The sequence below is a fragment of the Agelaius tricolor genome, unplaced genomic scaffold (genome assembly GCF_023055355.1).
Source record: "Agelaius tricolor isolate 1412-34295 unplaced genomic scaffold, bAgeTri1.0.p SCAF_37, whole genome shotgun sequence".
Lineage (NCBI taxonomy): Eukaryota > Metazoa > Chordata > Aves > Passeriformes > Icteridae > Agelaius > Agelaius tricolor.
The window spans coordinates 3,559,751-3,586,363 of NW_027269297.1; the positions used below are offsets into that span (position 1 = coordinate 3,559,751).

At 53.5% G+C, this 26,613-nt stretch overlaps 1 protein-coding gene across 2 annotated transcripts; it reads right to left on the minus strand.

Annotated features, from left to right (window-relative positions):
• LOC139603178 (glutamine synthetase) lies at window positions 1–25,324 on the minus strand. Of its 2 annotated transcripts, XM_071453686.1 has the most exons (7): window positions 25,067–25,324; window positions 6,073–6,248; window positions 5,338–5,499; window positions 3,583–3,729; window positions 2,614–2,741; window positions 1,402–1,601; window positions 1–744 (listed from the first exon to the last, which is right to left on the minus strand). In XM_071453686.1, the coding sequence occupies exons 2-7, from the start codon at window positions 6,236–6,238 to the stop codon at window positions 423–425; spliced, it is 1,125 nt and encodes a 374-aa protein (XP_071309787.1). In that variant the 5' UTR covers window positions 6,239–6,248; window positions 25,067–25,324; the 3' UTR covers window positions 1–422. The 2 variants fall into 2 exon arrangements, with proteins under 2 accessions (XP_071309787.1, XP_071309786.1); XM_071453685.1 differs by lacking the exon at window positions 25,067–25,324 and having other exon boundaries at window positions 6,073–6,277.
• Window positions 25,325–26,613: the final 1,289 nt, after the last annotated feature.

The following is a 26,613-nucleotide window of genomic DNA, read 5'->3' on the forward strand; positions in this document are numbered from 1 at the left end:
GCATAACCCAGCTGCCACGCAGCCAGGAAAATTATTTATTATCATTTCCTTGCAACAGAGATATGGGGAAAAAAAAAAAGCACCCAGCCTCCACAGGTGCAAACAGCAGCAGCTGCAGCATCCACATTGGAATCTATGTACATCACAGTGTAAAGTCCATCAGGGAAAAAAAAAATTCAATCCAAGTTTTTTTTAAAAAAACCTCATGACCTAAAACCAGGAACCAGAACAAACAAAGTAGTTGAGAAAATAGGTTGGGCCCCTCCCTCTTGCTATAAAATACATATTTCTAAGGCAAAGTTTCACAAGACCAGAAGCGAGGTTCCTAAAGAGTCTGAGCGTGCAGCTGAAGACACCGCACAGGCACAAATCTCACGTGAGAAGCTACTGTAGGCACGAGAACCTCCACCCACCCCGGTGCCTCAGTGCTCAGCGTAGTCCTTGGTCTCCACCCCGGTCTCGTTGAGCACAGTCGTCCTCATGATGGCCTCGGTGACCGCGTAGGGGTCGCAGTTGGCTGCCGGCCGCCGGTCCTCGAAGTAGCCGTAGCCGTCCTGGCCGACCTGGCGCGGGATGCGGATGCTGGCGCCTCGGTTGGCCACGCCGGCCGAGAACTCGAAGATGTTGGAGGTCTCGTGGTGGCCGGTGAGGCGCCGGGAGTTGTCCCTGCCGCCCCGCGGGTCGTACACGCAGATGTGGTAATCGTGCCGCTTGCTCAGCTTCTCGATGGCGGCTTCGATGTGCCTGTGGGAGAGCACAGGGGGTTCAGCAGGTCCATTGGGGGGTGTCACCCCCTCCTCCTGTGCAGGGACAAGGACAGCCCAGGGGATCCCTCATGTAATCAGCTGCTCTTAAAATAATGAGCTGGGATAACCCCAACCCTGCCTGGTGCAGCCACACAGGTAGGGAGACGCTTCCATATGGCCCAGGACAACCCCAAGCTCCCAGGTGTCACAGACACAGACATCTTTTATGAAAAGTCCTTTCCTTAGGATTTTTCCTCCTGAGAAGCTGAGAGGCCTCAGGAACAGTATGTAACCAATGGTTATCTGCTGCTGTGGAATGCAACAGGTGCATCTGGGATTGGCCTCATGTGGTTGTTTCTAATTAATGGCCAATCATGGACTCTCTGTCCAAGACAGAAGCTTTTGTTATCATTCCTTCCTATTCTATTCTTAGCTTGCCTTCTGATGAAATCCTTTCTTCTATTCTTTTAGTATAGTTTTAATATAATATATATCATAAAATAATAAATCAGCTTTCTGAAACATGGAGTCAGATCCTCGTCTCTTCCCTCATCCTCGGACCCCTGTGAACACGGTCACACCCAGGCACATCCCAGGGAGCCCCCAAGGACTCTCTTGAGTCCTGAGACTCCCCTTGAGACCCCCCAGGACTCACTTGAGGCCCCCCTCTCTGCGCATCTCCTCGGTGCTGTAGTTGGTGTGACACCCGGCGCCGTTCCAGTTGCCGGTCATCGGTTTGGGGTCCAGAGTGGCCACAACCCCAAAGTCCTCACAGACACGGTGCAGGATGAACCGAGCCATCCACAGGTGATCCCCCATCTCAATGCCTTCACACGGGCCCACCTGGAATTCCCACTGCAAGGGGGAGCAGATGAACAGGTAAGGATGGGCACATGGGCACCTCCACATCCCTGCCACTCTCAGCCTGGACTGAGGCCAAATGTTACCCTTGGGAATCAGCAACAAGGATGGGGAGCATTGAGGCAAGCAACAAGACATCTTTGGCATGCAAAAAAATGGGAAGAAACTGTTCATTGCTATGTAGAGCAAATCAGAACGGTTTTTAATCAAAACAGAGATAAATAAACACCACATGTGACTGAGGCTGGAGCTGTGTGAGCAAGACCCCCAGCCCACACTGCAAACAGGGCAGAGGATTAGCAAGGAGCCTGTTAGTCCTTCCCAGGGCTGCTCCTGCCTGGCTGGAGCCAGGGTTGCACCACCCACGGTTACTAAGCACAGAGTGACGTCTTTGTGGCTGCTGGCGTGGAAGAGCCTGAGCCCAGGATGTGGAAGGCAGCCAAGAAGGACCCTGAAGAATTTGGGGCAAACAGTGGGGTGGGTAAAAGTCCTGCCTCAGCTCCACTGCTGCTAAGCCCCTGCTTATCACTGCCACATCAGCAGCAGGACAGTCAGCGGCTGCAGGTCCCAGTCAGTCTGGCCACCTGCCTAATGCAATCAGGGGCTCCCTGCTGCTCACTCCCAGATAAACCCAAATCCTCTCAGCTGCTCCCCAAGGCCATGTCCCACCCGAGCTGCCTGGTTCCCAGTTCCAGAACAGGGCTCAGACCCCATCACTCCACATGGTGCTCCTGCAGCCCATCCCAGCTCCCATGGGGAGTTCCCAGCTCTGCTCTGGCAGCCAGAGCTCAGGCTGAGCTGTGCAAGGAGCTTGGGGTGAGTTAGGAGAAAATCAAATGCACGTTTCCATTCCAGCAGTGCAACTGCTCCCCCCTAAGCAAAACCAGTGTGAGGAGTCCCTGGATTCAGGGTTCCAGAGGAGCTGGGAGTTGCTGGGTTATTCCAGCCTCACTGGAATATCGTATCCATCACTGGGAATGAGCTGCCTGGGGCCATCCACACCTACCTGGGAGGGCATCACCTCGGCATTGGTGCCACAGATCTTCACCCCCGCATAGAGACAGGCCTTGTAGTGGGACTCCACGATATCACGCCCGTACACCTTATCTGCTCCAACCCCGCAGTAATAGGGGCCTGGAAAGAACAAGGAGTCACCACCCAAGGAAAACTTCGGGGAGCCACAACAGCTCTGTAACATAATCCCACTCTCCCAGGTACCTGCTGCCATGGGCAGGGGATTTATGGGAATTAAAATGATGTTTCTCTCCACAGGACATCAAGCCACCGACCCCAGCTCCAGGATTAGCAGCGTGAGCAGTTCATCTGTGCAACCTCAGCCTTATCTGGGCAGTTCAATAGTACTTGTAACACATCAGCTGGGAGGTGGCCTCGAGATAAGCAAAGTTTGGTCTGCCCCGGGGCACCTCCCTCACCCTCTGAGCACATCAAGCTTCCGAGATTGTTCTGACAACAGCTGCCATTGTTCACAGCTAGAAAATCCAATTCGCTGGGGTTTGATATCTTCCTCATTCGAGCAGGTAAGGCAAATATCTTCTCCCGCCTGGGGGAAGGGAGATGTTGCAAGCAGCCGGTCCACACAAAAATCAGCTTGGGAAACCTCTGGCTCTGTCCCAGGAGGCAGCTGAGGAGCCGGCTCGCTGCTGCAGGAGGGCACAACGCACCATGCCAAGCCCTTTCCTCAACAGCCAAGGGGAGGAGGTTTTTCCAGCCCAGTTCTCCAGCCCTTGCCAAACAAGTCGTGCAGCTGAGCTGTTTGTGCAAGCAGGGTCCGGCGGGAGCGGCTCACGTGAGCCACGGGGCACCAGGTGCTCCCGGCAAACAGCCCCTGCCTGGGGTCACCCCTGACAGCAGAGCTGCACCGGGGCTGGGGATGGCCTCACTGCCCCCTCCCAGCACCCCACAAGCAGCAGCGTGGGGGCTGAGGGGGATTTGGGGCTGGATTTTTGGCTCTTACCCTGCGGGCCGGGGAAGCCGTTGTCGGGCCAGCCGTAGGGGTGGCCGTTGATGCCCAGCAGGGTGTACTCCTGCTCCATCCCGAACCAGGGCCGGCTGTCCTTCACCAGGTCCATGACTTTCTTGCACGTGTGTCTCAGGTTGGTCTCTGGGGGCAGAGAGGTCTGGGTTAGAGCTGTGCTGTGACCCAGCACCCACCACTCTCTGCTCCATCCCACCCTGAGACTGAGGCTCCACCACTGCCAAGGGTTTCCCACAGAAGCCTTAAGGAAATCACGAGTGAATCCCCCTTCCTGCTCATCAAATTCCTCCTCACAGTTACTCCATCACTGGAGCATCAGGCCACAGGTCAAGAGGGTTTAATTATCCTGCTCTCCAAACCACTGCTGATGGTCCATCCTCCTCCTCTTACTCACTGAGAGACAAGGAGCCTTACCCCAGCCCCATCCTACAGGCACTCAGCAGACCTGGGAACAGGGGCTTCCATCACTCCTTCACCCCCATCCTCTTTCTACCAGCCTCATCTTAATTATCCTTATCTTTCTGCAGCTCCATGGTTTTGGTTAGCGTCCAGACTGGCTGGCCCTGCCTTGGCCTTTCGAGGTGCTCAAGGCATCTGGGGCTTTGCCAGGAAAACACAGATAGCAGAGAACTGTCCAGACATGAACGAGCCAGGCAAGGGGAATGAGATCTTGGACCAAGACATCAGCGAAAAAGGCTGAAAAACTGCCGTGACAGGGATTGTGCAGCCTGGAGCCTGCCTTTCTGCCCTAACTTGCAATAAAAACCCAGAGCAGCTACAACAGAGCGTGGGGCTGGAGGGAAGCAGTGGCAGATGGGGAGCAAGGCTAAGAGAATTTCTTCTCCTGAGCCCACAGAGCCCTTAAGGTCCATGGAAACCCAGCCCGGGGAGGGCTGGAGGGTGCACCCCTCTCACCATCGGGGCTCTGGGCTGAGCTCTGGGTGCCCCGGGAGCCCCAGGATCAGGGGCTCTCTTTACCAACTCCTCCAGTGGAGGAGCTGCCGGGCAGGAATCTCAACCAAGACACTTCCCCCACCCTGTCTGGAGGCTGCTGGAAGAGGAATCAGACCCGTCTTTCACCATCCCTGCCCGCTGCTCTCCCGGCAGAGCTGCATCACCCGCAGATGCCCTCTCCCTCCCCCGCACACCCACAGGGCTCAGCCCTGCTTCAGTGGCAAATATCCGGTGTTTGCCGGCAAATAACCCCTCCGGGAGCCCCTCGGCGCGTCCCTGCAAAGAGGCTCCTTTTCCTGTGTCTGGGGCTTTATCACAGGGACAAGACGGACCGCAGGCTCCTGCGAGCGCAGCCTCGGCGATAAGCGCGAGAGCCTCCCGTTCTGTTTGCTAAAGGTCACTGTGAGCGAGCACTCGCCGGCTCAGCATCTTCCCCTTCCTTTTCTGCAGCCTCCCACCAGCGAGAAGAGCCACCACAACCCGGGCACGTCAGAACCCCGCACTCGCAGCTCCCGCTCCCCCCGGGGCTGGGCGAGCTCGGGCTCAAGAGCCGGGAGACGCCTTTGGTGAACTCCACGTCTCGCTGCTCTTCTCCTCGCCCCGTGCCACTAAAACAGGTTCCTGCAAACAACCACCGCCACCAGCGCTTGGATTTCGGAGCCTCGGGCCAAGTGCTCGGCGCTCAGCTGTGCCCCAGGGCCGGCGGTCCCGAGCAGGGGCCCTGGGGAGGTGGCACCCTAAATAATAAGGGGGTGACCCTCGGGAGTTCGGGGTGCTCACCTGCGGGTTTCCTGTTGTACTTCAGCACTTCGCAGAGCACCAGCTTGTTGGGGTCCAGGCAAAAAGGGTCCCTGAACATGCAGACAGGCACCAGGAACATGTCACTGTTGGAGCCCTCTGCCTGTGCCGTGCTGGAGCCATCGAAATTCCACTCGGGGACATCTGCGGGGCAGGAGGGGGAAGGAGGTGGGAGTGAGGTTGGGAAAAGGCCCACATACGGATTGTGCCAAGTGCTGGTGGCTCAGATCCAGGATGGAGCCCCCAAGGGGTGCCGAGTTCCATGGGATGTCAGCCACAAAGGTTTTCTTGCACATCCCCGGAGCCCCTCGGTGCTCCCTGAGCATCAGCGTGTTCAGCCCACCCCAGCACCACCAGGCACGGGCAGGATCAGTCCCAGCCACTCCACCTATCTCTGCCAAAGCCCATCCAGATGCCGACACGTCTCCATGCCTGTTTGCCTGGAGGAAAGGGGCGAGGAGCTCACCTTCCCCTTCCCACCCAGCACTAATAGCAGAGATTAGCGGATTAAGCAAACCGCAGGGACACAGGTTGGATATTCACCCTGCTCCTGGTACAACCCCACCAGACAGCTGCAACAGGTACCACTGGTGCCATACGACCAGGGAGAGCCCGTCCCAGCTCCCACCGCCCCAAGCACTCCAGAACTTTGCCCAGGTGATGTTCAGGGCCCTCCACCACACCACCCATCACCCGAGGGACGAGCAGCCGCGTTACCTTCGATGCTCTTGGGCTCCTTATCGAGGGTCCTGCTCTTGCAGCGCACGCCCTCGCCGCTGCCGTCGATCCAGACGTAGGTGACCTGCACCCTCCCATCCTGGGGCAGCCTCATGTACTGCTCCCGCACCAGCTTGTTCAGCCTGGAGCTGTGCGACACCGACATGGCGACGGCCCTGCGGGGGCGCACAGGTGAATGCCACATCACCCCCGGCCCATCTCCCCGGGGCTATGTTACAAACCAAGCTCCCAGCCCATAGCGAGCCACCCCGGCTCCCCCCGGCTGCCTCCCCCGGCGGGATTCGAACCCGTGACCCCGCGCTCACCGGCCCCAGCGCTGCCCGCGCCCGCTCCGCCCGCGCTTTAAAGGCGCCCGCGGTCCGGGGGCGGCGCGGAGGCGGCTCCGCCCCGGGGAGGCAGCGCCGGGCCCCGGCCCCCACCTCCGGGACGCCCACTGAGGACGTTTAGTATCGTTTTCTTTTCTTATTAAAATATTACTTATTAAAAACAACAGATATCTCACGGCTAAAGCATCGCTTTCTTTGTTTAAAGTAGTGAGTTATTGGCTAAATAACTTTTTATTTAAAGAAACAGGTGTTACTCATTGAAAATGTTATTCACCACCTCCGGTCCCCTCTCTGCGTGTGTCTTCCGTTTTGGCCCCTTGTTTGTGTAGGGTTGCCCTCGTACACGCGTGCAGGTGTTTTTCTCCCAGCGCTGCTAAATTGCTGCCGGGGGGGAGCTGGGGAGGCTGCTGGGTTGTGCTCCCCCAGCACCCCAAAACCTGGCTGGGACCATGTGGATGTGTGATGGAACGGATCTGAGTGCCTGGGTGTCCTGGGGACATCAATGGTAATGAGATCCCTGGGACAGGGACAGCCAGATTCCCGGGACAGGGACAGCCCAATCCATGGGGACAGGGACAGCCCAATCCATGGGGACAGGGACAGCTCAGTCCATGGGGACAGGGGCAGCCCAATCCATGGGGACAGGAACAGCCAGATCCCTGGGACAGGGGCAGCCCAATCCATGGGGACAGGGACAGCTCAGTCCATGGGGACAGGAACAGCCAGATCCCTGGGGACAGTGGCAGCTCAATCCGTGGGGACAGGGACAGCCAGATTCCCGGCACAGGGGCAGCCCAATCCATGGGGACAGGGACAGCTCAATCCATGGGGACAGGGACAGCCCAATCCATGGGGACAGGGACAGCCAGATCCCTGGGGACAGGGACAGCTCAATCCATGGGGACAGGGACAGCCAGATTCCCCCTGCCATTACGTCTCTCCCCCCATCCTGCCCTGGCCAGCCCAGGAACGACCCCTTCCCACCCAGCTTCAGCTCCCCCGTGGCTGCAGGGCTGGGTCTGCCCCCAAGGCATTCCTTGGAAAAGACGGGAGGAAGGGCTGAGAGCTGCTGGGAAAACACCGCAATCTCCTACTTCAGCCCTTCCCATCTATAAACCGCCGAGTTAAAGCACAATTTTTAAGCACCAGAGCGTAGCAGAGTCTCTTTAAACCCCCAAACTATCCACGCTCAGCAGAGGCTCTGCCGTGATTTACAGTCAGCTAAAAATCCTCAGCCAACAGGTGTGAATTTGAGTCGATTATTTCAATATAGCAGCAATTTCCAGCTATTGAGCCGAACGCAGATCCAATTAGGTGGATTAAACGCATCGCTGCCTTCCCAGTTTTCCATAGATCCTGCGTGAGAGGCTCCCACGTGTCGGGGCAGACAGACCCCAAACGTGCCAGGGCACAACCAACATGGGCACAACCAACGTGGGCACAACCAACGTGGGCACAACCAACGTGGGCACAGCCCGTGCCGGCGCCTCCGGGGCTTATCTCAAATACTCCAGGATGTCTTTCTGGGAGGAGGGCAAGATTCCAAACAACCCCCCCAAGCAAACCCGGCGGGCTGAGCGCGCTTCGACTCCCCAGCCTCGGGTTTCAAGCAGTTTTCCGATGTTACAAAAGGAGAACAGGCTTTAAGGCATGACTGGGCTCTAAAGCAGTCGGGTTTTTGCTAATTCCCCCGGTTCTTAAGACAGCCTCATGTTTGTGGCTGCCTGACTCACCGCCAGGAATGCTTTTGCTGCAAAACACCAAGGCAGCTAAAAAAAACCTGCTTCACGGTTGATTGCCCCCCACAGGACATCTCCTCCCCGGGCACTGACCCAAGACATCAGCTCTGTTTTTCTTCTGAAGGTGTTTTGGTCCCGCAGGCAGATAAAGAATCGGGAAGAAACCTGAAAGCACTTGGGATTGCACAAGAACCAGGAAATGAGATTGGCAGCGGCAGAAGCAAAACTTAATTAGCAATTTGGGTGACCGGGCGGTGACATCAGTGGCAGCGGGCTGCGGGCGGGCCAGACGTCACCCACCCCACAGCTCGTGGGTGCTGCCCCAGCAGAGCGCCTGGGAAGGAGCTTGGCACACGGGCATGTGCCCAGGGTCCCGGAGCCCTGCAGGTCTGCCCCGTGTCCTTGGCGCTGCCCCAGTGACATTCAGGGTCCCCTGCAACTGCAGCTGGGGTGCAGCTCGAAAGCAGCCGCCTCCCTCTGCGGGGTATTTTAGGGACACATCCACGAATGTGGCTGCAAAGCTCAGCATTTCCTCATTCTTGTTTGGAAATCGTCCCAGGGCGGGAGGAAATGCACCCCTGGCTGTGCAGCCCTTTCCCGGAGGCGTTGCAACACCGAGCAACAACGAGCAGCACCGAGCCGGGGAGGAGCCAGCGGCTCCGCCGGGTCCTCGGCTCCTGTCCCATCCCCATCTCCACCTCTATCTCCATCTCCACCTCCATCTCCATCTCCATCTCCATCTCCATCTCCATCTCCATCTCCATCATCTCCATCTCCATCTCCATCCCGCCTGGGGAGCTGGAGCCCCCGGGACCGGCCTCAGGGCTGGAGAAGCAGCGGCTGATGCTGAGCAGAGAGCTCAGAGATGGATCTGCATCCCTTGGGAAGGAAGGCAAACCCCACCGAGGGACGGGCACTGCATCCTCCAGAGCCAGCAGGAGCAGCAGGGGTGTGCTCAGTGTGATAGGAGGGTTCTGCCGAGCCCCTGCACCTTCCTGACTCAGCTGGGTGGGGGAGAGGCTCATTTTATCCCTCTGGCTTCCCTCCTGGATGTGCCCACCTGGGCAGAAACCCAGGGAGAAATGGAACAAAATCCAGGCGGAGTTAACCCAGTAACCTGGATTGGGAAGCTCCTCTGTGAGCAGCTGGAATCACTGAGCACCAAAACACCCAAAAGGGGAAGACAGAACAAACACCAATAATCCCTCACCTGGTCAGAGCCCCCTGCCCCAGGGGGGCAAACACGGTGAGTTTGTGATGTTTGGGACAGCAGCAGCCTGTGGGGGCACAGGAGTGGAATCACAGAATTCCTAAGGGTGGAAAAGGTCACTGAGCCCAGCTGTTACCCAGCACTGCCAAGGTCCCCAAGTGCTACGGTGCCATCCCTGCCCAAACACCACCCCCGAGGCAGCTCACCAAATATACACAATGATTTCACACCAAAAAGGATTTTGGCAAGCAGGAAAAAACATTTCTGCCGTGTAAGGTTGGGCACCTGCTTAGTCAGATTTTCCTGGGATCAAGCCTCATCTCCCCAAGCCTAATTCCAGCCATTTCCATAGCAACAACCCTGTTACACCAACAACAGCAGCGCCATTCACTCCTGGCTCCCGAGGCTCTGCAGTGACATTTCCCCCAAACAAGCCCCGGCTCTGCAATCAGCGGGCTCCTGCCTGCTCCCCTCCTCGCCAGGTACAGTAAATATTAACCACCAGCAGGCTCCCAGAATCAGCCACCGGCCCAAGGTCGGAGCCGGGGCAGCAAAGGGAGCAGGGGTGTCCTTGGAGAAGTAAAAGGTCACAGATTAAATCTCCTGAGGACTTTGTGAAGCCCGTTGAGAGCTGCAGCAGAGGGGTTCCCCCACATGGAGCACAGCAGGGAGAGAAGCTGATTCTGCTGTGCTGCTCCAGCCCGGACCAACCATCCACCATCACCTCTGGTGCCATCTGGAATGTCACCCCTGTGCCCACAGGATGCAGGATGCAGCAGGGCTGATCCCCTTCCCGGTGTCTTTTTTTGGATCAGTCTGGAGACCCAGCCTAGTTAGACCTGGCCAAGCACTAAATTCTTCCTCCAGTTTTTATCTCTGTGACTTCGAGAGATACTCACACTGCATTTATCAAACTGAAAAGAACCTTTCCTCAGGGGTGCATAATCCTTTCTGCTCCTTGCCTTATAACAAACTAGATTTATCCCTAACCTTCTCTTCTGTATAGCATTTTGCTGACCTACCACATGTAGGTTTTTAACCAAATTTGCAAAGATACTGCTTTCCAGTTTTCTCCAGAAAGCACTCCTAATGCTTTAAGGAAGTTGCTTCCCACATTTCCTTCTTGTACAGCTTTATCAGCCTGAGCATTTTCCAGCCTTGCCAAAATGCACCAAAGATATTTCTTGCTTTGATAGGATAGTAGTAAATCATTAAGACATTTCTCAGATTGAAAATCTTCAGTAACACAATATTTTGTGTTACTTCGTTTTACCACGAAGGGGTTAAACACGGGCTGATTTACTTCCTGGGGTGGCTTTTTACACCTTCCCCTGGTGCTGCAGCAGAAGGCTGCACCCAGAGGGCTGGGTCTTGGCTATCAGATCCCTCCATCCACTTGTCCAAGAAGATCCCCGGGCACAAAGCAGGGATTTTGAGATGGAGAATTTGGGTTTTACTCTAAATCACCCTCCAGGGTTCAGGACGCTGCTCAGAACTGAGGGAATTCCTCCCTGGTTCTTGAACCCCCCCAGCACCTCCCAGAGCCCTGGAGCCCCCGGGGAGAGCATTCCCCTCCCCGGGATCGGTGGGACCAGCCCGGGCTGGTTCTTGTCCCGCCAAACAGCTCCGTGGGGAGATTAGGGGAAGGCAAAGAGCAGCATCGGCAGGAGGAGCCCGGCACAAACACCATAAAGGGATTAGAGGGGCTGGGGGGGAATTCTGCTGTGTGCACGGTGCTGGGACAGGGGGGACTCCTGCAGCTGGGGGACCCCGGGGGGCTGGGGGAAGGTGCTGCCCCAGCAGGGCTGGGGTGGGGCAGGGATGGGATGGGATGGGATGGGATGGGATGGGATGGGATGGGATGGGATGGGATGGGACGGGACGGGACGGGGCGGGACGGGACGGGACGGGACGGGATGGGGCAGGAGGTGGGATGGGGCAGGGATGAGATGGGGCACAGATGGGGCAGGGGCTGGGAATGTCCAGGGGGTGGCCAAGGTGGGTCAGAGCCACTCAGAGGGGTCCAGCAGAGACCACCCAGTGCCAGGGGGGCTGTGCTGGTATCCCCCTGTCCCCAGTACCCAACCACTTCTACACTTTCCTGCAAAAGTGCTGAACTAACAGTTTTCCTTTACAATTAATACACATTTAGGGAACAGCAAATCTGCTCAGAGTTACACCCAAATTGCTTTGCCTTCATTCAAATAGTGCTGCTACACCTTTTTCTGTGCACACACATATAAATACATATATATATGACATTTAAATACATATTATGGTGTATAAATACATATACATATGGCATATAAATACATATATATGAATATAAGTACACATATATGACATAAATACGTATATATATATGACATATAAATACATATATGGCATATAAATACATATACATATGACAAATACATATACATTACATATAAATACATATATATGACCTATAAATACATATATATGATGTATAAATACATATATATATGACATTTAAATACATATATATGGTATATAAATACATATACATAAGACAAATACATATACATTACATATAAATATATATATGATGTATAAATACATATATATGACATTTAAACGCATATATATGATGTATAAATACATATATATGGCATATAAATACACATCTATATGACACATAAATACATATATATATATATATATGCACATACACATCATTGTTTATGTCATATTTGAATATGCCTGGGAAAGCCACAGTCCCAGCCCAAGCAGCACCAGCACCACCCCTGTAAAGCTGAAATCCTTCAACCCAGGCAGGGTTGGAGCCCTCCTGCCCTGCAGCCTCAGGTCTGTGTGAGCTCCAGAGCAGGCCAGGCTCCCTCCAGCACAGAGCTGCTTTAGGGCCGTTTGCAGAAAGCTCTTATAAATCATTTTCACAGACTCACGGAACCAGTGAGGTTGGAAAAGACTCTGAGCCTCCTTTTCTCCAGGCTGAACATTTTGGGGGTTATTTTCAGCTTCGGGGGTGTGTGTACATTTGTAAGGGTGAGGCTTTTCTGCTTCAAGGCAGCAGAAAGGGCTCAGCAGAGCTGCCCTGAGCTGCCCTCAGACAGAATAAACCCCAAAGAGCTTCCCCCTGACAGGCTTCCATCTGAATTTACTCTCTAATCCTGTGACAGTCACTTCAGGCTGCAGGAAAAGAAACTGGGGGGAAAGGAGAGGGCACGTGGCACATGCCTGACCCCAGGAAACCAAAGTGCCAGGGACAACCTCCAGCCAAAGAGCTGATTGCCAGAGCAGGAAAAGCAGCACAGGAACACAAAACCCACTGGTAGGTGAGCAGCTGGGCTGAATTTCACCCAAACCCTCCCTGGGATCACCCACAGCCAGGCAGGACAAGCAGGGCCCAAAGCAGGGCCCAAAGCAGGGCCCAAAGCAGGGCACAAAGCAGGGCACAAAGCAGGGCCCAAAGCAGGCACAAAGCAGGCACAAAGCAGGCACAAAGCAGGGCACAAAGCAGGGCCCAAAGCTCCCAGGGCAGCCAAAGGGACCCATTTCCCTGGAATCTCTGCAGAGGAGGCCCCAGCTGGCTCTGACTCACAGGGGGAGCTCCCTTCCTTCTCATCTCTTCAGAGACAGAAACCATGAGCCTGAGTTCCCCACACTGGAGCAGCAGCTCTGTCCCAGGAGCTCCCACCCAGCTCTGGGCTTCAGGGAGAGGACAAGAGACAGAAGGAGAGGAAAGTTGCACAAGGGAGGTTGAGGTTGGATATCAAGAAAAAAAATAATGTAAAAGCTTGTAAAGCACTGGCACAGGCTGCCCCAGGAGCTGATGGAGTCACCCATCCCTGGAAGTGCCCACAGAAATGTGAGAATCTGCTCTGGAGGCTTAGTGGTGAGCAGTGGTGGTGCTGGGCTCACAGTTGGACTTGATGATCTTAAAGGTCTTTTCCAGCCTGAATGATTCCATAATTCTGTGATTGCTGCCCTGTGACATCCTTCCCCAGGCTCCAGCCAGAACCCTGGGATGCAAATTTTAACCAGCAGCATTTATTTCAGCAAAACTGAATATCAAAAATCTCAGTGCACCAAAGCTCCCACAGCAGCAGAGTGCCCAGAGCAGAGTCTAAACAAGCAGTGAGCCACCAAAAAGATCAACTCCTTTTAAAGTAAATACAATTATCAGCAACTGGTGCACTGGGGCAGCCACAGCCTCCTTGCCCAGCTGGTTTCCCAGCCTGTATCCTGTTTGGCAACCCCATTTTGCAGCCTTACACAAATGCAAAGCTTTTTCACTTCCCTCCCTGCCCACACTGAGCCTGGCTGCTGCCAGCAGGGCCTCCAAGCCAGCCCCACTGTGTTTGTCCCAGTCATGAGGGGATTTTTCTGAAGAAAACAGGAGGAGGCTCCTCGCTGGTGGTTTTTGTTTTCTCAGTGCTTGCCCAAACCCTGTGCTTTCCTCAGCAATGTCATCTCCTTGCAATCACATGATTTCAGGAGCTGGGACTTTTAAAGGGTCAAAAAGTGAATTAAGCACTTTTAAGGCAACTTTAGAGCTTGCAGGGTTTGGCCTTTGCTACACAGAACAAGGCTGCCCTGAGGAGGGGCCCTGTCTGAGGCCTGGGTGGGTATTTGGGGGGGAAAATGTTTGTTTTCTAGGGAAAACCACCTTACTGCCAGCTTACTACAGGCCTCTTCCCAAAGCAAAGGTAAATTCTGGCAGATTTCTGCAGAGCAAAGCAGCCAGAGGTGCTTCAGCACTCAGGGCTTGAACCTCAGGGGCTGTAACTCACTCCAGATCCTACACAGGTAGAACCAGAATCTCCCCTTGGTGGGGCTTTAATGTCAATTTAAACCAAACCAGAGCCCTAGAAAATCCCTTGTTCTGGGTGAAAATGCTCTCTAAGCACTTCATCCTGGCCTTGTTTAATTCCTTTTGTGTGTAGATTTGTCCAAAAGGAATTCCTTTTACTCTCCAGCAGGGCATCCCCATCCATGCAGCTCCCATCCCTTTCCCAGCTGAGATTAAGCTGACCCAGGTTTGTTTTCCTGCCACAGCAGCAGCCATTGCAGAATTATCTCCCCCTGGATGCTCATCCTGAGCTCCCAACACGATTCCCTCTGGACAACACCGAGCCCCAAATGCAGCTTCTGCCACTGCCCAAATCCTGGGGTGCTCTGCCAGCACTGACTGGGGTGAGCTGCTGCTGCAGGCCCCCATCCTCATCCTCACCTCATCCTCACCTGCCCCTCCTTTGCTGCCCAGCAAGAGCAGGGACATCACTGACCCTGTGGGTTTACCCTGGCTCAGCAGCCAAACCCAACACCCAGCCCAACCCAGCCAGGGGCACTGTGGGGACAGCCCTGCCCTGACACAGCCCCAGCTGGCACAGCTGTGTCCCTCTTGGCCTGGGGACAGCTGTGGTGGCTCCAGCACCCCTGGCCCTGGCAGGAGAAGGACACAGCTCCTCATTGAATCAGTAAAGATGTGCTCAGGCTGTCCTGGCTGCAGTGACCAGGCTGGGTGGTGGCAGTGAGGGGACAGAGGGTCCCCACTGCAGCCCCATGTGCAGCCCCAGGCCCTCCTCATCCTCCCAGGGCCAGGCAGGAGGAAGAGGAGGCTGCCCCAGGGGATGGGTGAGGAGCCAACATCCCCCACCCCACAGAGAGGTGCCATGGGCTCCCTGGGGCCACTCAGCCCCCAGAACACCACAAACCCAGCCTGCAGGGAGGGGACAGCACTCGGGGCCCCACCCAGAGCCAGAGGAGGTTCCTGGGCCCCCCACACCCAATCTGGGGTTTGTGCCACCCATCCCAGCCTGGCAGGGCAGGAACCTGCTCTGGGCAGTGCCCCTGGCTCACACCTGAGCCAGCTTTGGGCAGCAGGGACAGGGATGGGGGGGAGGAAGCAGCAGAGCCAGAGCAGCCCCCTGGGAGAGGCCAGGCAAAGGGGCCAGAACCCAGGGAATTGTGCTGTGCCACCATGGGATCCCCAGGCAGGAATGGCATCCCTCCATCACCCCAGTGGCACTGCCCATGGGGTCCTGATGGGGAAGGGACAGCCCTGGCCATCCCTGGGTGCCACCACGCCTGGGCACAGCAGGGAGGAGCCGTTCCCAGGCTCTCCCAACCCTGTGGGCAGAAGGGGAGCCCTGGACAGGAACCTGCTCCTGCTCCCTCACCCAGGTGCCACCACTCTGTGGTGTTCACATTCTCTGAACAGAGAGAGACAAAATTCTCTTTCCCAGGATTTTTCCTGGGAAAGGTACCGAGAAACTTCAGAGAACAAAAGAAAACAAATTTTATTTCTATTCATCGCTCTTGTTGTTTTACACTTGTGGAAAGCATTATAAGATTGTTTATTCAAAGTGATTTAGTTATTGGGCACTGGTGAAGATTGTTATGTTTCTCTGGTTAATTAAGTCAAGTTGTCTTAGGTAGTCACAAGTTTTTCTTTAGTATCTTTTGTAGAGTAGAGTATCTCTTTAGTATAATTTTAATACAGTATTAGTGTAATCCAGTATAGTTTTAATAAAACAATTGTTCAACTTTCTAAACCATAGAGTCAGAGCACGCAGCTCCCTGCACTGGGGGCCCCCTACAATGATACTGTCAGAAACCACTGCTCACTTTGGAAATTTAAAGAGGTTCATTAAACCTTAACAAAAACATAACAAAGGACTACACAAGGAAAAAGCTGCAGCACTGGGAACTGCCCCTCATGGATACCATGAGGTTGGTTCATCTTCAAGATGGATGCTCAGTCTTTTATACCCCTGGGGGTTGCATCAGCCAGCCCTGGCCCCTCCCAAAGTCTGTCAGGCAGCTCTTCTTTGCCATTTATCAGTGAAAACTGCTTTCTTGTAACTGGATTGCAGATCAGGTGTTGCCATGCCCACCCCCTGAGCACCCCCAAGCTTTTCCATTCCCAGCTGCCCCATGCCAGGGACACCTGTGCAGCTTCTTTGTACCTGTCCTGGACAGCCCAGGCTGTCTGATGGCAACAATACAGGGGGAAGGGGAACTGTGGGGAGAACAGAGGACATCTAAACTACACTAACATAACTGTACATCACTAAAGCTTCTCTTAATATTCACACAATAGTTATCTTTGAATTGTGAGAGCCAATCAGCTCATTTTCCATCTATAACACCACTCCCACCCCTGGTGGCACCACGTGCCTCAACTGGGAGTGGATCTGGAGAAAGAACAGAACAGAGCCAGGGAGCAGTGCCTGTGCTGGGCCTGGGGAGCTCAGCAATGCCCTGGAGCTGCTGCTGGGACAGTGCCAGTCCCCAGGGGCACTGCTGCCTGAGCCCTGTCCCCATCCCTCCCTTCAGGTTTTGGGATTTTTAGTATGTTGTGGATGGAAGCAAGATGGAGGGCACAGGGTGTCATGTCATCCTGGGCTGCTTCTTTCTTCTTCTTCTTCATGGGTTTGGGTGGCATTTTGTAATTGGGTGGAAAAGTCCACATTGCAGGCTTTTGGGGATCAGGTATGGGGTTAAAAAGGGAAATAATCCAGGTGTCCGTTCTTAATTGGATAGTTTAGTTTTAAAAGACTTTGTAAGAAGAGATTGTTGGCCATTTTTGTGGTGCTTTTCCAGCGTGCTGAGCCTGGTGTGGACAGCATGCAAAATTCTAGACAAGATAACAATAAACAAGAACCTGAAGACTGAAAAGATCCAGTGCATCTCTCTTTCCTGACACAAAACCACTCCAGGAGGGTCTCCCCCGACAGGGAGGGCTTAGTCAAACTCTTGGAAGTTGGGAAATCAGCAACAGGGGCAACAGGTACCCGACAACTCCCCTCTGCAGAAAGGCAAAACAGCCCCTAGTTTGGCCCTAGCAGGCAGGTCCCAGTGCTCCCAGCAAGGCTCCAGCAGCACCCTGGGGCTGCCAGGGCTGCTCCCAGCTCAGCTGTGGTCACCTCTGTGGGGGGATCAGCACCCCCAGCCCTGAGCAGAGGAGAAACCCCCAGTGCAGCTGCCCCTGCTCGGGATGGGGATGAGCTTCAGCAGAGGGCACAGGGAAAGCCAGGGAATGTGCAGGAGGAAGAGTCTGCAGCTGTAATTTCTGGCTGGAATGCTGAGCTCTGGCTGTGGGATCTGCTCCTAATTCCCCACCAGCACTGAGAATCTGGATTAACCAAGGAATGGGCTGGTCATGCTCCTTACAAGCACAAATCCATCTCAGAAAGGCATAAGGAAATCACCCTAAAACACTGCAAGCTCAAAACCATTTTCCTCTAAGAACAGCGACCATATTCCCAAAAGCTCCTTTAAACCAAACATGTCTGGAATGGAAGGATTTTCCTGGAGTTACTGCTCCAGCTGAGGAGAAACAACAGGGTTTGGAGGGTGCTTGGGGTAGGTTTGGGGGGAAACTGAGGCACAAGGATGGGCCCTTGCCAGCCAGCTGGAGGAGGTGCAGGAGGAGATAAAGAGAGATAAAGTTCTGGAATGGCTGCCCAGGGAGGTGGTGGAGTCCCCATGCCTGGGTGTGTTTAACAAAGCCTGGATGTGGCACTGGGTGCCAGGGTTGAGTGGAGGGGTTGGGGCTGGGTTGGACTCAATGGTCTTGAAGGTCTCTTCCAACCCAGTGATTCTGTGAGACAGCAGGAGTTTCTTTGGCATCCCCTGGGTGACAATCTCACTGGTTTTCTTGGCTCATCATCTTTTAGTTTCCTGGGCTTGGAAAGGCTGGTACCCCCTTGGGGCAGGGAGGTACTGGGCTAAATGAACATTGTGACCTTCTGGGGGTAAACTGAGGTGCAAAGCAGCCACTGATCACCCCATTTCCAGCAGAAATGGATTTGGGATGGTTTTTGCTGGTTTTGGGGGGACTGACCCCAGCAGGGGCCACAAGTCAGCTCAGCATGGAGCTGAACACAGCCCAGTGGGGCAGATTTCTATGAATAGGGAAGGTTTTAACAGAAACTCATGCCTGGAGCATCCAAAGACACCTTTTCATAGAAATCCATCTGTAAATATTTATCCTGCTCCCAGTTCCATCAGTGAGCTGCCCTGGAGGTGCTGGCAGACTCCAGTGGCCTCATGCCAGGACAGGAGCTTTAAAAATTGCTTTTGTTTGTGCTCAGAGCAGGAAAAGCCACCAAGGTCCTGGCTGGCAGGTCACAGGGGATGTGGCCTTTTCAGTTTCCAGCCTCTGCTTCCTGCAGGTCACCCATGGTGATTGACTGACCTGCAGATTTTCCCACGTCAATTTTCCAGCTGGTTGGGGTGCAAAATGAACTTGAAAATGCAGCTCATCCCCTCCAACACTGCAGAACTGATTTGGTGATCTGGAGCCCTGGCTCTTGAGGTCTGAGCTATTGGGGCTAGAGAAGCAGGGAGTGAATGGATTGAAAACTGGGGAGTGGTTGGGTGGTGATGGGTGGCACAAAATTTGGTTGGCAGTGGCTGATTCTGTACCCCAGGGATAATCCTGGGAATCCTGGCTCCACTCCTCATTAACGTTTAGTGGTCTGGTTGAGGGGGCAGAATGCCCTTTTGACACTTTCTGCTGTTGGCACCAAACTGGGAGGGATGTGCAATGTGCCAGAGGGACCCGGACAGGCTGGGAAGGGGGAGGCAGAAATTTTATAAAAGCTCAACAGTGAGGAAATAAAAAGTTCTGCTTCAGAGAGGGACCAGGGAAAGGCAGGAAAGAACCTGGGGGTCCTGGAGGACACTGCCCTGAACATGAGCCACCAACAAAGGTGATGATGGCACCCTGAGCTGGCAGGTGCTGCCTGGGGGCTGAGGGAGGTGATGTTCCATCCTTGGAGATGCTCAAAAGCCACCTGGACGTGACAATCCTCTCTGGCTGACCCTGCTTGTGCAGGAGTTTGCACTGGGTGGCCTCATGAGGTCTCTTCCACCTCCACAGCTCTGTGGAGCAGGAATAAAACTTTCCCAAGAACCACCAGGCAGGGCAGCATAAAAATAGAATAAAATAAATTTTAAAATTAAGAAAAAAATTAAGAAAAAAGAAAATGAAATTAAATAAAATTAAAAAAAAAGAAATAAAAGAAAATATAAAATAAAAAAATAAAAACCCCAAAATAAACAAAATTTAAAAAAACAAAATTAAAAAAACCCAAAATTAAAAAAAAACAAAATTAAAAAAAACCAAAATTAAAAAAAAAACAAAATTAAAAAAAAAAAATTAAAAAATTAAGAAAAAACAAAATTAAAAAAAAAATTTAAAAAAACAAAATTAAAAAAAACCCAAAATAAAATAAATAAAATTAAAAAACCAAAACAAAATAAATAAAATTAAAAAATAAAATAAAATAAATAAATAAAATAAAATAAAATAAATCTTTCCCAAGAGCCCCCAGGCAGAGCAGCATCCCGAGGGTGCAGCCAGCCTGGTGTTATATATACACATAATGATATATACATTATGCTCTTTTCTGACCTAGAGATGGGGCAACTGAGAGGCATTTCTAGGTCAGTATTTCTTACCTCAACGTTTACATACAGATACACACTATATAAACCTCCATTCAAACTTTAAAAATGTTCTACAGATTCATTCCCCAGAGCCTGGGGTGGGTTTTGCCAGGGCACATCCATCCCTGGGTGGGTTTGGCCAGGGCACATCCACCCCTGCTCTGCCGAGCCTCTGCCAGCTCAGCAACAGGAAGCTCCTCTCTAAGTCACCACCTAAAAATGAGGGTAAATGGCCACGGTTCCTGCTGGGCAGGAGTGTCTGGGCTGCCCACGCACCCCAGGCTGGCACCGCTGGCATCCCGCAGCCAGGCTGGGACCGACCCCGAGCATCCCCAGCCCCAGGGCAGCAGCCCAGAGCCTCCTCCCGCAGCGCCCGCCGGGCTCTGACATCATGAAAAGCCTCCCAGGGCTCATTATCGGTGTAATATGCAAATAGCTGATGATTCTGGGCAGGAAGGGTTCTGGGAAAGCCAGGGAATGTGCAGGAGGAAGAGTTTGCAGCTGTAATTTCCTGCTGGAACCCTGAGCTCTGGCTGTGGGATCTGCTCCTAATTCCCCACCAGCACTGAGAATCTGGATTAACCAAGGAATGGGCTGGTCATGCTCCTTACAAGCACAAATCCATCTCAGAAAGGCATAAGCAAATCACCCTAAAATACTACAAGCTCAAAACCATTTTCCTCTAAGTTAATAAGGACCATATTCCCAAAAGCTCCTTTAAACCAAACATGTCTGGAATGGAAGGATTTTCCTGGGGTTACTGCTCCAGCTGAGGAGAAACAACAGGGTTTGGAGGGTGCTTGGGGTAGGTTTGGGGTTTAAATGTAGCCTGAGCTAGCACTGCTTGCAGGACTGTAGATTTGTTTTAATTCCTCGTTCTTTGCCATGCCTGGGAGCAATTCTGGGTTTCAGAGCTGCCTGTCCCGAGGGAATCCCTAAAGGACATTCAGTTAGGAATCAAAAGGTGACTGCTGGCCTGCAGAAGTGTTTAGTACCAAAATCATTAGAGTTATGCTCCCTGGTGGAATAAAAAGGGATTATCCTGGTTCAGTTCCTCCCCATCTCTTGCTCAGCTGAATGTTGAAATTTGAGGCTTCATTTGTTTGCTGCCACTTTGGCAAATGGGGCCACAGGGACAGAAACTTTCCCCACAGATATGTACAAATATCCTTTTATTTATCCATCAATCACTAATGCAAAAGTATTTCCTCACCTCAGAAAGAGCCCAGACCCAAGGTGCAGCTTGCTGGGGACAGGATTTATCCAACAGGGAACAGCACCTCTGAGCCTGCCAGGTGCATGAGAGACACAAATTCAATTCAGCTTCACAGCAACCCCAGTGAGGCAGGCAGGTGGGGATTAATCAAGGAATTAATTAGTACAGAGAAGCCAAGTTAGAAAACAAGTCTGCCATCAGTCACTTCACCAGGCTCCAGGATAATCAGATTATTTGTGGGGTTACATTAGAGCAGACCCCAAACCCAAAATGGGGCACTGGGAACAAAAACCTTGATGAAAATCCCAACATTGCCCAGCTCCTCCTGGGAGATGTGGAATTGCTTCCTCCCATCCCCTCACTCACCACAGCATCCACAGAATCCCAGAGCAAAGCCAGGGCTCTGTGCCCAGCTCTGCTGGTGCAAAAAGCAAATCCCAGCTGCTCTGTTAACTGCAGGTTCTCCATTAAAGAGGCAAGGTGGGAAGGGGAAGGATAACTCAGACAGATTTGAGGGGTGGAGAAGTGAAGTGTGGACCCTGTGTCATGCTCATGGGTTGAGTTCACAGCAAATCCTAAAAATCAACCCCAATCTCCAAGCTGCTGCCTTGCCTGGGGAGCATTTCCTCTCTCCATCTCCTGCTCTAGTCCTCATTTCACCCCCTTCTCTCCCAGTCTGGGTCCCTACAGCCTGAGCTGCTCTGGGTGGCTCAGGGACAGACTGGGATCTGAATGTGGGGGATTTTCCCTTGTGTGGGGTGCTGGATTCAGAGACCCTCATCCTGGGGGAAGAGAAAAAACCACAAAATATTCATGGGCAGGAGATCCATGGTAATTTTTGCAGGGCTTTCCCATGATTTATGACTTTAATTGCAAATTCTCCCCTTGCATCCAACAAGGTCTGGGTCTTCAGCAGTGTAGAAGTCCCACATGTGGGAGATCCAGCCTCCAGCACAGGCAGGAGAGGTGCCTGCTCAGAGCTTCCCTCCAGCCCAGGGAGTCCCTGCCCACAGGAGCCACTCTCAGTGGCACTGGAGGAGCAGAGAAACCCAAAGTCCTGCAGTGCTGCTGCCAGGAGCTCTGGCACAGGGCAGGAGGAGGAACCTCGGGGTCTGGATCTCCATCAGGTGCCCCATGAGATCTCCCAGGAGTGTCTGGGATTGCTCCTGGGCCTTTCCCACAGCCCAGCAGGTGTGAAATGGGCCAGCAGAGCTGCTCAGAGCTGCCACCAGCACACACAGAGATCAGGGAGGGCAATGCCAGGGTGAGCACCCCGCTCATGGTGAAGGCAATGGCTCCGTGCCAGAGGGGCCAGGACATGGCCCAGGAACCCCAGGAGGCCACAGCAGACAGGAGGAAGCACCAGGAATGCTTTCATCATCTTTCCAAAGACCCCTGATCCTGAGGATCTGGGGCCAAGTTGGTCACTCTGAGTTCAGCCTGCACAGGACTCCTGGCAGCTGCAGGGGCCAAATCTTGAATTTTGCTTTTCATGTGCAGATACACAACTGCTGGGAGTCACTGTCAAACCTGCTGTGCTCAGCTGGGCAGCACAGAATGTCCTGAGCTGGAAGGGACCCACCAGGATCATCCAGTCCAGGCCCTGTCTCCCACAAACCAAAGGAAAAGGAAACTGAGCTTGTTCTGTACCTGAGAAATCCATGTGAGCTCCTTTTTATCACCCTGGGGTTTGCAAACTGATTGATTCTGAAAGGCTGCACAGTGAAGCACAAAATGAAAAGCCAGGAGAGCACAGTGCTTCTGATTTGAGGAAATATCCACATTTCCAGCTCAGGTTCCAGTTGCAGCATGGATGATGGATAATTCAGCACATCCCTGGCTGATCTCATGGAATCACAGAATCTCCTGAGCTGGGAGGGACCCACCAGGATCATCAAACCCAGCCCCTGTCCCTGCCCAGCCCCTGTCCCAGCAACCCCAGCCTGGGCATCCCTGGCAGCGCTGCCCAAAGGCTCCTGGAGCTCTGGCAGCCTCGGGGCCGTGCCCATTCCCTGGGGAGCCTGGGCAGTGCCAGCACCCTCTGGGGGAAGAACCTTGCCCTGAGCTCAGCCTGAGCTGCCCTGGCCCAGAGCAGAGATGGGAGCTGCTCCTCCTCTTCCTCTCATGAGGAAACTCCAACTGTGCTGAGTCTCCCTTCAGTGCTCTCAAGTGCCCTCAGCTGCTCCTCACAGAGCTCCCCTCAATGCCCTTCACCACCTCCTTTGGGCACTCTCTGATGGTTCCACATCTTTCTTACAACATTTTAAAATCTTTCCTGTCTCTTGGTGCCCCAAACCACCCCCAGCACTGGAGGTGAGGCTGCCCCAGCCCAGAGCACAATTGTGCCCAAGGAAGGAGAAAGGGCAGCACAGGAGCTGCTCCCTGGCACTCACTGCTGAGGGAGGAGGTCAAGGAGCTGATCTTGGCTCCAGAAGTGTCTGCACCACAGCTGGGGGGGCTGGCTGGGGGCTCAGCATCCCCCAGGCTCTCTCTGCACTGAGGACACTCAGGCTGTGCCAGGCTGGCAGCGGGCAGGGGTGAGGAGTGAGGCTGGCACTGCTGGCAGGGACCCACTGCCCCTCTTTGGGGAGCAGATTTTCAGCCCAGCTGTGAAACTCCTCCCTGGCCTCTTGGCAGCCTCAGCTTCACCTGTGGCTGGTCCTGAAATCCCATTGTGGTTGTGTTTAAGCACTTGGATTCACAGCCTGGCCCCTGTGCCCACTGTGGCACATCCCAGCACCTCCCAAAATGCTCTGTGGGACTGGGGCTCTGCCCTGCCCTGCACATCCCCAGGGATGAGGGACACATTCCCAGCCTGAGGGCATCTCACATTGCCCTCAGTGTTTTCAGACACAGGCACCTTTGCTCTCTCCTGGTTTGGGCAGCCAGAGGTACCCAAAATGACCCTGCCCATCCTTGTGCTCCTGGTTTTGGTGACAGAATGTGGCTGGGACAGCCCAGGAGGTGCTGAGGACCCCTCTGTCCCCAGCAGGGCTCCTGCAGCCTGGCTGGAGCAGGGGGGCATCTCCTCAGTGCAGCTTTAACCCCACTCTGGTAAATCTGGGGTCCCAGAGGCTCAGGGAATGCTGATTATTATTGCCAAGGACAGTGGCTCCTAACACAGGCAGCCTTTAACCCTTTGTTTTCCTCTGTCTTTCACTGCCCTTCCCAGAAATTAACTTTTCTAAATCAAAGGTTTTTTCACAATATTTTGTTGCTGCCTTCTGGCACCACCATCCACAAAGCTGCAGAACCCCAGCCCTCAGCAGAGAGCTGGCAACATGTAGGTCCTTGCTTTTCCACCCAAAACTGTGACAGCAACCAGCTCAGGAGGACAAAAATCCCCAAATAAAGCCCCATGGGCTTTAATTCCCTCCCACAGCCATAGCCTGGCTTCAATGCCTACTCTGCAGACAGCAACCTTTAATAGATACAATAATTTATTAATACCAGGGGCAGAGGATCTGCACTCTGAGTGAGAGGAAAAATCTTGAGTGGTAAAGTGAAAACACTGAGGAATTACCACAGAATTTGAAATGGGATTTAACTGAACAAGGCAAAGCAGAAAAAAAAAAAAAAAAGTTACTTTTTGTTTAACTGGGAGGGAAATCACCAAACCATTAGACACAAACTTGCCTGGAGAGCAGCAGTAGAAATGCCCCTGGATCCCTGGCAGTGCCCCAGGCCAGGCTGGACAGGGCTGGGAGCACCTGGGACAGTGGGAGGTGTCCCTGCCATGGCAGGGGTGGAACAGGAGCTTTAAGGTCCTTTCCAACCCAAACCAGTCAGGAATTCTATGATTTTATAATCAGAGCTGATCTGGATGTGAAAGGGAGGCATCAGGACCCACATCCAGCCCTCCAGCTCTGAGCAGGACAGAGATTTTCCCACCCTTGATGTAAAAACCCCTTCTCCTGTTGCAGCCCTTACAAACCCCAGCAGTGCTGGGGTGACACCATGGAAAGCTTTGCCTTTAGCAATAATTCCTGTTTAGGCAGAATGTGGCTAAAGCACACACAGAGCCCCAGGGGACACTTACCCTGTGCTCCAGGAGGGCCAGGCTGAGGCAGAGCAGCTCCTCAGAGTCCCCAGGCAGGAAGGGATGGGCAGGAGGAGGCTCTGGGGCCCCTGGCTCAGCAGTGGGTGGCAGAGTTCAGCACTCAAACTGCAGGCAGCCAAAGCAGCAGCTGGGTGTTGCTCAAAATGCCCCAAAAGCAGGAGCCTCTGGGCTTGGAGACACCATGAGCTGAGGATGGAGGTGCAGGGGTTGTTTGGCACTGCTGAGAGCAGGGTCCAGCCACAGAGGAAACATCTCAGAGGAGGGCAGAGCTCAGCAGGGCTGGGGTGACATCACTTCCCAAAATGCTGGGGTGACATCAGGTGTGACATCACTTCCCAAAGTGCAGAATTGCTGTTCTCTTATTGCAGGGGTTCCATGCTGGTGTCTCCTTATTGCAAAAGTTTCACACCTTCTTGGTGTTTCTTGTGGGCATCTCCTCAGAGCACTGACTCTTTCTTCTTCACAAAGCAGCCACTGACCCCAGCTCCCTTCTCACCCAGCCACCCCACTCTTTTACAGCACTCTTCTTCTCATTGCTTACAGTGTGGCCTGTTAAAGTCAGGCCTGTTCCTAATCTCTGCTAATTGGCCCAGCTGCAGCTCCTTAGGGGTGAGATCACTTTCTACACTATCTTTATTTTCTTATATCCCATCCCCCTCCACAGAAGCACCTTCAGGTGTGCTGCTCACAGCAGCTGAGCTGGGCACTCAGGGCTGCCAGGTGCTGCAGACACCAACAGATGTGAGCAGCTGTGCCCTCCAGGGCAGAATCTGACACCAACAGGGGCTTGCCTGGCTTGACCTCAGCTGCAGCACTGAAACCCAGCAGCTGTGGGTGCAGTTTGGCCAGGACAAGCTGCAGTAGTGGCACCATGAGCTCTGGGGGCAGGGCTGGGTCTCCAGGTGACACCAAATGCCCCAACAGCAGGTGTGGTGGGTCAGAAAATGGAGATTTCTGAAAATGCCTTCCCAGGCCAAAGGAAATCCCGAGAGGGCTTGGCTGAGGTGTTCAGAAGATGATCTCCAGTGTCTGGACTCCAGCAGATCCAAGCCCAGCCTGTGAAACTGCTCCATCTTCACTGAGCCCAGCTCTGCTCTGTAAGGCAGGACACATCCACAGCTGAGGGTGAGAGCCCAGAGAGTGGAATCCCAATGCTCCATCCTGATGGAAACAGTCCCTGCAGGAAGGTTAATCCATGGATGGCCCAGATTTGATGATTTAAAGCCTCCCTGAGCAGCCCCAGGGTGAGCAGGGCTTTCACTGACTCAGTGTGAAAGGGCTGCAAACTGAAATTCAAAGTAAAAAGGAAGTTTCTGACAAAAGTGTGGCTTGGGGTGCAGCCCACAGATTCTATTTTGAGCAGAGCCAACGGCCCCCACAGCCTCGTGCCCCAGCTGAAGCCACAGGAGGTGACTCCCCCCTGTTCCCCTCAGGGACAGCTGCACATCGTGACCTGCACATCCAGGAGGTGCTGGTTCTTGGGTTTTTGGGTATTTTGGAGCAATATCCCAGCTCAGTGGCTGTGC